The sequence below is a fragment of the Lampris incognitus genome, chromosome 3 (assembly GCF_029633865.1).
Source record: "Lampris incognitus isolate fLamInc1 chromosome 3, fLamInc1.hap2, whole genome shotgun sequence".
In the NCBI taxonomy this organism is placed as follows: domain Eukaryota; kingdom Metazoa; phylum Chordata; class Actinopteri; order Lampriformes; family Lampridae; genus Lampris; species Lampris incognitus.
The window spans coordinates 52,915,313-52,928,399 of NC_079213.1; the positions used below are offsets into that span (position 1 = coordinate 52,915,313).

A 13,087-nucleotide genomic window follows, 5' to 3' on the forward strand; every position below is an offset into this window, starting at 1 on the left:
ATCATTGTCTTGATGCATGCTCAATAATCCAGGTAAGAAACTCACAGAAGGTGAATCAGTTCATCTGGACACAACGTTTACTGGCAGATACATTTCATCATCATCTACTGAAAGTGACCTCTGAAGAGGTCACTTATGCCCCTTTTCCATTACATGGTACCGGCTCGACTCGACTCGCTTCTATGTTGTTTTCCATTACCATAACAGTACCCCTTCGGTGTAGCTGGTCATCATAGCAATGCCTGGTTTTCAATTTCAAAATGTGCTTTTAAGATAACTGCGCTTCAGTATTTAAAAATGCCAGCTGATATCCCATGCGTGCATTGATGACGCAGTGACGCGTTTCTCTGACCAATCAGAGGTCTGCATTGACTTTGGTACCCGCTCCAGTTTTTTTTGGAACCTCGACAAAGGTGGTACCAGAAAAGTGGGGTAACAGTTACCAAAATGCCGGTACTTTCCAGTAATGGAACACGAAAAAAGGGCGAGTCGAGTGGAGCCGGTACCATGTAGTGGAAAAGGGGCATTAGATGAGTGATGAAACACATCTGTCAATAAACGTTGTGTCCAGATGAACTGATTCAACCTTCTTTCAGGCGCAGCATTGATTTTATTACCCTCAGCTGTGTTTGTCCTGCTGTGCTTACATCACTTGGTCTGAAGAGCAGCGCAACACTTACAGATGGTCTTTCACCTTGAGACGGTCGCAAATTCACTAAAGTGATATAGGGTTTAGTTGCTCTTTAAACAGACTCCAGTGGCAGGAAAATTATCCTTCAGCTAATTAAAAGTGATTACATCAAATTGCCTTTTTACACAGTGCTGTCACGCTGATTGAGGATAGGGTTTGAGACTAAGACAGACCTACCTGTAAAATGCACCTCATTATTATTGACCTTTGTAGTTCTTTTATCCCAGCAGGAATGACACATCTGCAATTCTTTAATTTCAATGCCCCACCCCACCTGGTCCATTCAGGTGCTGTTTATCTGCACAGCCAACGTGGTTGACACCATCCCAGAGCCTCTCCGGGACAGGATGGAGATGATTAATGTGTCTGGATATGTTGCCCAGGAAAAACTGGCCATCGCTGAGGTAAGATCAAAATCTCATTCAGCCCCATTTGAATATACTACATATACTATAAATATACTATAAACACAGGAGTGGAACTACAGGAACGGCACACTGCGAGCTTTAATTCTGTAGCTGTTAAACTTCCACAACAAATTCAGACCAAGGAGGTACGAGCTGGGCTGGAAAGTGAAGCCAAAATATCTCTGCTGCTTTCTTCTCCACTTCCTGCACAACTTTTCCCTCAACCTGCTGCCATGGAAGTTAATGGACCAAGCTAAAATACCGAAATACACACCCAATTTTTATACCTTTTTAGATTTATTTATTTTAATGTTTATCTTTTGGATCACTGTGTTTTGTAGAAGTTATGTGATTATATAAAAGTGTGTGACGTGACCTGAAGTGCTGAGTGACAGCTGTGCTCGTGGCAGCAGTGAGCTGCAGGCACGTCACTCACTAAGCTCATGCTTCACCATGAGGGGCACGTGGAGTGGACATGCTGCTGCACCTCCCGTCTGTGTTGTGCAGTCTCTGGTTATAGTTGTCCTCTGCTGTGCACACGTGAGCAACATGGCAGCGACCAGGTGGTGCTATTTTGACTTCATACCAATGAGAGTAAATGTTGTTGTCCACTTACATATCCAGTCAGTCAGGCTGTTCATAACCTAGCATTACCATGCGTCTTGGGTAATCCCATCACAGGTGGACAGCAGTAAGTACAGGTGTGAAGAAACCCAATGCATTCTCGATGCGTCTTGAGATTGGATCGCTCAGGTCACATTCGGAGGTGGCTTGGAACACATTTGTTCACATCACATTTGAAGTGTAAACCCATGTGTCCCAGGCCACGTTGAAGGACCAGTCTGACACCAGTCTCCTCTGGGTTTACGGGTTTTTTTTTTTTTTAATTTTTTTTTTTACCTCATCTGTAATTTCTGACGCACAGCAGACCCACAACTGTGGAAGATCCCCCGCCCGCTTGCACATTCAAGTTCAACTTCAGGTTCAAGTTCATTTATCCACTGCAGCGCAGACCCAACCCTCTCACATCCATTGGAATAACTACGTAATCTCAGCCTGAGCCCACGTGATCAGGTTGAGCCTGACGGGGTTTGGGTTGAGAATTACAAACTCTAGTGTTCAGACATTTATATTTTCCCACATAATGAGTTTTGAGAGTGAGTTTGAGCTTTTGCTGCGTATTTTCAGCACAGAACGAAAGAAGGTAAACAATCAGAGCCTGATGCTGCTCATTCACTTACTTCATTTTCCTCATCAGAGTTTGTCCATCTGGCGCCACATGCATTTGATGCGTCCATGCCATTGTAATGATGTGAAACTGTTTACCCACAATAGACTATTTCTTAAATGTGATATATCAGGCCCAGATAGCAAAGAATCTTTGGCCCACATCTGCAGTTATCTTACAGCCCACATTTGGCCTTGAATGACAGCGTTGAGTCAGGGTGAGTGTGGCTGCCTCAACTCAGCCACATGTCCACCTTATATGGCCCACATCTGGAGTTCTCTCCTGGCCCGCATTTGGGCCTCATCTGACCCACACAACACTTGCCGTAACCCAAGTCAGACCCGACTCATGACATTTGGGCCTCTTCTGGCCCACACAGCATGTGCCTTAACTAAAGTCAAGCCTGGCTCATTAAATTTGGGCCACATCTGGCCCACATAGTATATGCTGTAAGCCCAGTTCATTACGTTAGGGCCATGTCTGGCCCACACAACACTTGCCGTACCCCAAGTCAGGCCCGGTTTATGACATTTGGGCCACATCTGGCCCAAACAACAGTTGCCAGTGCAGTAACTGAGCCATAAGTACCAAAAGTGCCCCAGATTAGGCCCAAACGTAGCTGCTATCTGGGGGTCAGGGGTCTGAAGGCTGTCATACAGATCTTCATCATCAGAATAACAACGTTTATTTACACAGCGCTTTGTAAAACCTGTTGTGCTTTACGTTACAGTGGACTGGAAATAAAAGAAAAGTTTGACATGCCCCATAGGGAGGGTTCAAAATGAAGGCAACATGGTTATAGGCGGTTACCATAGGCTTTATTTAGTAATGTATTTGAGTCACTCACTCGCACAGGCCAGTGCACTGCTCTCCCCCGAGCCACGCCCCCCTCTCTCCGCCCGCAGCCGAGGCTAGGCCACGCCCCTACCTCAGTGATGTACATGTTTATCTGCATATAGAGAGTGGGGAAGTCAGATGTGATCACAAGTCGTCACTCCAGACGCATGTGGAGACGTGTTCTAATGCCAGGTGTGAACTGACTAGTTAGAGCTGTCCACTTGTGGTCAGATCACCCAAGACGCATGTTAATGCCAGGTAGAAACGGCGTCAATGATTCAGACACAAAGGCAGTCAATTGAAGATGTAGGCCGGTTAGCGGCATGTCATTAAAAGGTGTGGTGTTCACCACTTTCACAGTGGCTAGTTTGACTTTACAGAGGATAATTGGGCAAAAACATTTTTGCAAAGCGAGCAGAGTTTGTGCCTGAATAGCTGGTGTATGGAAGCACATGGGACTGTTCCATGTCAATTTAATCTGGGGGATTGGGATTGCAGAAACACTAGTACAATTACCAAGCTGACTAATGTTGTCAAGGTAGCACTTTACAGTAAGACGACCCTTATGAAGAGTTTATGTATGATTTATAACTAATTTATAGGTTGTAAAAGCTTAATAAGCAGTTTTAGCACATTAGATAAAAGGCAACTGTGACTTGTTGCTTGCCAAATAGTGAGCCCACATTTATCTGTGCTGCTAAGCGTCAGATATCATTGGTTACTTAGCTAGCAACTAGCAAGCTATGCTAGCAACTAGCAAGAGCTGAGAAGAGATAAAAAGTGCAGTAGTAACTTCAGCTTGCCAAATAGTGAACCCGCAGTCATGTATGAAAACTGTTACAACTATTTTATAATTGTTTGTTAATGCTTAAAATTGTTTACAACATAATTAATAAACTAATTATAAACAATTATAAATCCTTTATAAGAGTAGTCTTATTGTAAAGTGGTATCATTGTCAGTAAGTTAAACAAAAACTATTTTCTCCAGGACTGTATCTTTTTTTTTTTATTTCCCCCCGTTTTCTCCACAATTGTCTTTGGCCAATTACCCCACTCTTCCAAGCCATCCCAGTCGCTGCTCCACTCCCTCTGCTGATCTGAGGAGAGCTGCAGACTACCACATGCCTCCTCCGATACATGTGGAGTCACCAGCTGCTTTCCACCTGACAGTGAGGAGTTTCACCAGGGGGACGTAGCGCATGGGAGGATCACGCTATTCCCCCCAGTTTCCCCTTCCCCCTGAACAGGTGCCCCGACTGACCAAAGGAGGTGCCAGTGCAGCAACCAGGACACATACCCACATCCGGCTTCCCACCTGCAGACACAACCGATTGTGTCTGTAGGGATGCCCGACCAAGCTAGAGGTAACATGGGGATTCGAATCGACGATCCCCGTGTTGGTAGGCAACGGAATAGACCGCTACACTACCCGGGCGCCCTTCAGGACTTGTCTTTAACAAATCCAAACTGCTGCTTCAGAAGATAGCACAAAAATGCATAAACACCTCTGTAACACCATCTAAATAAAAACTACATATGGTGAAGTCCACAGAGGTATTTACAGTACTTATAATAGGGCTGCTGAAACAGGTACAGTGGTCAAAATTGTTCATTTGACTGACTCAAGTCATTTGAGTCAATTATGAGAAAAATCCTTTATTCTTCTCATATGATATGTCTTTATTCTTCTCATATGATGTCTTTATTTTTCTCATATGATATGTCTTTATTCTTCTCATATTATGTCTATTCTTCTCATATGATGACTTTATTCTTCTCATATATGTCTTTATTCTTCTCATATGATATGTCTTTATTCTTCTCATATGATGTCTTTATTCTTCTCATATGATATGTCTTTATTCTTCTCATATTATGTCTGTTCTTTTCATATGATATGTCTTTATTCTTCTCCTATGATATGTCTTTATTCTTCTCATATGTGTCTTTTCTCATATGTCTTTATTCTTCTCATATTATGTCTTTATTCTTCTCATATGATATGTCTTTATTCTTCTCATATGATGTCTTTATTCTTCTCATATTATGTCTTTGTTCTTCTCATGAGATGTCTTTATTCTTCTCATATGATATGTCTTTATTCTTCTCATATGATATGTCTTTATTCTTCTCATATTATGTCTTTATTCTCGTATGATATGTCTTTATTCTTCTCATATGATATGTCTTTATTCTTATATGATATGTCGGTCATTGAGCATCAACACAGTCATCATGTGTAACTGATGAGGGGAAGCAGAAGTAGGGTTGTGATATCTTCAGCTCTGGAGAAAACACAACGTTTGTCAGCTTCGGGAAATCTTTACACTGTGTTTGGTTCAGGTGTTTACATTCGTGAACAAACGAGACATTTATTCATGAATGACTCAGATGGACGAGACACGAAGTCGTCTGCGAACAAATCAGATTAGAGAGCTGGCATTGTGCCAGCAGGTGTACAGGCAGTTTCAGACTCCAGCTTATTGTGATGCTACACGTGGAGGCGACTGTAGCTCATTGTGACACTACACGCGGAGGTGACTGTAGCTCATTGTGACACTACATGTGGGGGTGACTGTAGCTCATTGTGACACTATATGCGGAGGTGACTGTAGCTCATTGTGACACGACATGCGGGGGTGACTAGCTCATTGCGACACTACATGCAGAGGTGACTGTAGCTCATTGTGACACTACATGTGGGGATGACTGTAGCTCATTGTGACACTATATGCGGAGGTGACTGTAGCTCATTGTGACACTATATGCGGAGGTGACTGTAGCTCATTGTGACTCTACACGCGGAGGCGACTGTAGCTCATTGTGACGCTACACGCGGAGGCGACTGTAGCTCATTGTGATGCTACATGTGGGCATGACTATAGCTCATTGTGACACTACATGTGGGGATGACTGTAGCTCATTGTGACACTACATGTGTGGATGACTGTAGCTCATTGTGACACCATGTGGGGATGACTGTAGCTCATTGTGACACTATATGTGGAGATGACTGTAGCTCATTGTGACACTATATGCGGAGGTGACTGTAGCTCACTGTGACACTACATGTAGGGATGACTGTAGCTCATTGTGACACTATATGCGGCGGTGACTGTAGCTCACTGTGACACTACATGTGGGGATAACTGTAGCTCATTGTGACGCTACACGCGGAGGCGACTGTAGCTCATTGTGACGCTACACGCGGAGGCGACTGTAGCTCATTGTGATGCTACATGTGGGGATGACTATAGCTCATTGTGACACTACATGTGGGGATGACTGTAGCTCATTGTGACACTACATGTGGAGATGACTGTAGCTCATTGTGACACTATATGCGGAGGTGACTGTAGCTCATTGTGACACTACATGTGGGGATGACTGTAGCTCATTGTGACACTACATGCGGAGGTGACTGTAGCTCATTGTGACACTACATGCGAGGGTGACTAGCTCATTGTGACACAACATGTTGGGCTGACTGTAGCTCATTGTGACACTACATGTGGGGATGACTGTAGCTCATTGTGACACTACATGTGTGGATGACTGTAGCTCATTGTGACACTACATGTGTGGATGACTGTAGCTCATTGTGACACTACATGCGGGGGTGACTGTAGCTCATTGTGACACTATATGCCGAGGTGACTGTAGCTCATTGTGACACTACATGCGGGGGTGACTGTTGCTCATTGTGACACTACATGCGGAGGCGACTGTAGCTCATTGTGACTCTACACGCGGAGGCGACTGTAGCTCATTGTGACGCTACACGCGGAGGCGACTGTAGCTCATTGTGATGCTACATGTGGGGATGACTGTAGCTCATTGTGACACTACATGTGGGGGTGACTGTAGCTCATTGTGACACTATATGCGGAGGCGACTGTAGCTCATTGTGACACTGCATGTGGGGATGACTGTAGCTCATTGTGACACTATATGTGGAGGTGACTGTAGCTCATTGTGACACTACATGCGGAGGTGACTGTAGCTCATTGTGAAACTACGTGCGGAGGTGACTGTAGCTCATTGTGACACTACATGTGGGGATGACTGTAGCTCATTGTGACACTATATGTGGAGGTGACTGTAGCTCATTGTGACACTACATGCGGAGGTGACTGTAGCTCATTGTGAAACTACGTGCGGAGGTGACTGTAGCTCATTGTGACCCTACATGTGGAGGTGACTAGCTCATTGTGACACTACATGTGGAGGTGGCTGTAGCTCATTGTGACACTATATGCAGAGGTGACTGTAGCTCATTGTGACACTACATGTGGAGGTGACTGTAGCTTATTGTGACAGTACTTGCGGGGATGACTGTAGCTCATTGTGACACTACATGTGGGGTTGACTGTAGCTCATTGTGACACTATATGCGGAGGTGACTGTAGCTCATTGTGACACTACATGTGGGGATGACTGTAGCTCATTGTGACTATATGTGGAGGTGACTGTAGCTCATTGTCACACTACATGCGGAGGCGACTGTAGCTCATTGTGAAACTACGTGCGGAGGTGACTGTAGCTCATTGTGACACTACATGTGGGGATGACTATAGCTCATTGTGACACTATATGTGGAGGTGACTGTAGCTCATTGTGACGCTACATGTGGAGATGACGAGCTCATTGTGACTCTACATGTGGAGATGACTATAGCTCATTGTGACACTATATGCGGAGGTGATTGTAGCTCACTGTGACACTACATGTGGGGATAACTGTAGCTCATTGTGACGCTACACGCGGAGGCGACTGTAGCTCATTGTGACGCTACACGCGGAGGTGACTGTAGCTCATTGTGATGCTACATGTGGGGATGACTATAGCTCATTGTGACACTACATGTGGGGATGACTGTAGCTCATTGTGACGCTACATGTGGAAATGACTGTAGCTCATTGTGACACTATATGCGGAGGTGACTGTAGCTCATTGTGACACGACATGTGGGGGTGACTGTAGCTGATTGTGACATGACACGCGGGGGTGACTGTAGCTCATTGTGACACTACATGCGGAGGTGACTGTAGCTCATTGTGACACTACATGTGGGGGTGACTGTAGCTCATTGTGACACTATATGCGGAGGTGACTGTAGCTCATTGTGACACTACATGTGGAGATGACTAGCTCATTGTGACACTACATGTGGAGATGACTAGCTCATTGTGACTACATGTGGAGGTGACTGTAGCTCATTGTGAGACTACATGTGGAGATGACTGTAGCTCATTGTGACACTATATGCGGAGGTGACTGTAGCTCACTGTGACACTACATGTGGGGATGACTGTAGCTCGTTGTGACACTATATGCGGCGGTGACTGTAGCTGATTGTGACATGACATGCGGGGGTGACTGTAGCTCATTGTGACATGACGTGGGGATGACTGTAGCTCATTGTGACATGACATGTGGGGATGACTGTAGCTCATTGTGACACTACATGTGTGGATGACTAGCTCATTGTGACACTACATGCGGGGGTGACTGTAGCTCATTGTGACACTACATGTTGGGCTGACTGTAGCTCATTGTGACACTACATGTGGGGGTGACTGTAGCTCATTGTGACACTATATGCGGAGGTGACTGTAGCTCATTGTGACACGACATGCGGGGGTGACTAGCTCATTGTGAAACTACATGCAGAGGTGACTGTAGCTCATTGTGACACTACACGCGGAGGCGACTGTAGCTCATTGTGACTCTACACGCGGAGGCGACTGTAGCTCGTTGTGACGCTACACGCGGAGGCGACTGTAGCTCATTGTGATGCTACATGTGGGGATGACTATAGCTCATTGTGACACTACATGTGGGGGTGACTGTAGCTCATTGTGACACTATATGCGGAGGCGACTGTAGCTCATTGTGACACTGCATGTGGGGATGACTGTAGCTCATTGTGACACTATATGTGGAGGTGACTGTAGCTCATTGAGACACTACATGCGGAGGTGACTGTCGCTCATTGTGAAACTACGTGCGGAGGTGACTGTAGCTCATTGTGACACTACATGTGGGGATGACTGTAGCTCATTGTGACACTATATGTGGAGGTGACTGTAGCTCATTGTGACACTACATGCGGAGGTGACTGTAGCTCATTGTGAAACTACGTGCGGAGGTGACTGTAGCTCATTGTGACTCTACATGTGGAGGTGACTAGCTCATTGTGACACTACATGTGGAGGTGGCTGTAGCTCATTGTGACACTATATGCGGAGGTGACTGTAGCTCATTGTGACACTACATGTGGAGGTGACTGTAGCTTATTGTGACAGTAATTGCGGGGGTGACTGTACCTCATTGTGACACTATATGCGGAGTTGACTGTAGCTCATTGTGACACTATATGCAGAGGTGACTAGCTCATTGTGACATTACATGCAGAGGTGACTGTAGCTCATTGTGACACTACATGTGGGGATGACTATAGCTCATTGTGACCCTACATGTGGGGATGACTGTAGCTCATTGTGACACTATATGTGGAGATGACTGTAGCTCATTGTGACACTATATGCGGAGTTGATTGTAGCTCACTGTGACACTACATGTGGGGATAACTGTAGCTCATTGTGACGATACACGCGGAGGCGACTGTAGCTCATTGTGACGCTACACGCGGAGGTGACTGTAGCTCATTGTGATGCTACATGTGGGGATGACTATAGCTCATTGTGACACTACATGTGGGGATGACTGTAGCTCATTGTGACACTACATGTGGAGATGACTGTAGCTCATTGTGACACTATATGCGGAGGTGACTGTAGCTCATTGTGACACTACATGTGGGGATGACTGTAGCTCATTGTGACACTACATGCGGAGGTGACTGTAGCTCATTGTGACACGACATGTGGGGGTGACTGTAGCTGATTGTGACATGACATGCGGGGGTGACTGTAGCTCATTGTGACACTACATGTGGGGGTGACTGTAGCTCATTGTGACACTATATGCGGAGGTGACTGTAGCTCATTGTGACACTACATGTGGAGATGACTAGCTCATTGTGACACTACATGTGGAGATGACTAGCTCATTGTGACTCTACATGTGGAGGTGACTGTAGCTCATTGTGAGACTACATGTGGAGATGACTGTAGCTCATTGTGACACTATATGCGGAGGTGACTGTAGCTCACTGTGACACTACATGTGGGGATGACTGTAACTCGTTGTGACACTATATGCGGCGGTGACTTTAGCTGATTGTGACATGACATGCGGGGGTGACTGTAGCTCATTGTGACATGACATGTGGGGATGACTGTAGCTCACTGTGACACTACATGCAGAGTTGGCTGTAGCTCATTGTGACACTACATGTGGGGATGACTGTAGCTCATTGTGACACTATATGTGGAGGTGACAGTAGCTCATTGTGATACTATATGCAGAGGTGACTGTAGCTCATTGTGACACTATATGTGGGGATGACTGTAGCTCATTGTGACACTATATGCGGAGGTGACTGTAGCTCATTGTGACATGACATGCGGGGCTGACTGTAGCTCATTGTGACACTACATGTGGAGATGACTAGCTCATTGTGACACTACATGTGGAGGTGACTGTAGCTCATTGTGACACGACATGCGGGGGTGACTTTAGCTCGTGACACTACATGTGTGGATGATTGTAGCTCATTGTGACACTACATGCGAAGGTGACTAGCTCATTGTGACACAACATGTTGGGCTGACTGTAGCTCATTGTGACACTACATGTGGGGATGACTGTAGCTCATTGTGACACTACATGTGTGGATGACTGTAGCTCATTGTGACACTACATGCGGGGCCGACTGTAGCTCATTGTGACACTATATGCGGAGGTGACTGTAGCTCATTGTGACACGACATGCGGGGGTGACTAGCTCATTGTGACACTACATGCAGAGGTGACTGTAGCTCATTGTGACACTATATGCCGAGTTGACTGTAGCTCATTGTGACACTACATGCGGGGGTGACTGTTGCTCATTGTGACACTACACGCGGAGGAGACTGTAGCTCATTGTGACTATACACGCGGAGGCGACTGTAGCTCATTGTGACGCTACATGTGGGGATGACTGTAGCTCATTGTGACACTACATGTGGGGTTGACTGTAGCTCATTGTGACACTATATGCGGAGGTGACTGTAGCTCATTGTGACACTACATGCGGAGGCGACTGTAGCTCATTGTGAAACTACGTGCGGAGGTGACTGTAGCTCATTGTGACACTACATGTGGGGATGACTGTAGCTCATTGTGACACTATATGTGGAGGTGACTGTAGCTCATTGTGACGCTACATGTGGAGATGACGAGCTCATTGTGACTCTACATGTGGAGGTGACTGTAGCTCATTGTGACACTACATGCGGAGGTGACTGTAGCTCATTGTGAAACTACGTGCGGAGGTGACTGTAGCTCACTGTGACACTACATATGGAGATGACTAGCTCATTGTGACACTACATGTGGGGGTGACTGTAGCTCATGGTGACGCTACATGTGCAGGTGACTGTAGCTCATTGTGACTCTACGTGTGGAGGTGACTGTAGCTCATTGTGACACTACATGTGGGGGTTACTGGAGCTCATTGTGACACTACATGTGGAGGTGACTGTAGCTCATTGTGACACTACATGTGGAGGTGACTGTAGCTCATTGTGACGCTACATGTGCAGGTGACTGTAGCTCATTATGACACTACATGTGGAGGTGACTGTAGCCCATTGTGACGCTACATGTGCAGGTGACTGTAGCGCATTGTGACACTACATGTGAGGGTGACTGTAGCTCATTGTGACACTACATGTGGAGGTGACTGTAGCTCATTGTGACACTACATGTGGGGATGACTATAGCTCATTGTGACACTACATGTGGGGATGACTGTAGCTCATTGTGACAGTACATGTGGGGATGACTGTACCTCATTGTGACACTATATGCGGAGTTGACTGTAGCTCATTGTGACACTATATGCAGAGGTGACTAGCTCATTGTGACATTACATGCAGAGGTGACTGTAGCTCATTGTGACACTACATGTGGGGATGACTATAGGTCATTGTGACACTACATGTGGAGATGACTGTAGCTCATTGTGACACTACATGTGGGGTTGACTGTAGCTCATTGTGACACTATATGTGGAGATGACTGTAGCTCATTGTGACACTGTATGCGGAGTTGATTGTAGCTCACTGTGACACTACATGTGGGGATAACTGTAGCTCATTGTGACGCTACACGCGGAGGCGACTGTAGCTCATTGTGACGCTACACGCGGAGGTGACTGTAGCTCATTGTGATGCTACATGTGGGGATGACTATAGCTCATTGTGACACTACATGTGGGGATGACTGTAGCTCATTGTGACACCTCATTGTGACACTATATGCGGAGGTGACTGTAGCTCATTGTGACACTACATGTGGGGATGACTGTAGCTCATTGTGACACTACATGCGGAGGTGACTGTAGCTCATTGTGACACGACATGTGGGGGTGACTGTAGCTGATTGTGACATGACATGCGGGGGTGACTGTAGCTCATTGTGACACTACATGTGGGGGTGACTGTAGCTCATTGTGACACTACATGTGGAGATGACTAGCTCATTGTGACACTACATGTGGAGATGACTAGCTCATTGTGACTCTACATGTGGAGGTGACTGTAGCTCATTGTGAGACTACATGTGGAGATGACTGTAGCTCATTGTGACACTATATGCGGAGGTGACTGTAGCTCACTGTGACACTACATGTGGGGATGACTGTAGCTCGTTGTGACACTATATGCGGCGGTGACTGTAGCTGATTGTGACATGACATGCGGGGGTGACTGTAGCTCATTGTGACATGACATGTGGGGATGACTGTAGC

General features: G+C 46.0%; 1 protein-coding gene across 1 annotated transcript in view; it reads left to right on the forward strand.

Annotated features, from left to right (window-relative positions):
* The window catches only part of lonp1 (lon peptidase 1, mitochondrial), a 132,352-nt gene that overhangs the window by 45,892 nt on the left and 73,373 nt on the right, over positions 1-13,087 (forward strand). The window contains exon 15 of the mRNA XM_056276015.1: positions 979-1,095. Coding sequence (XP_056131990.1) covers positions 979-1,095 — 117 coding nt within the window. The remainder of the gene's footprint in view (positions 1-978; positions 1,096-13,087) is intronic.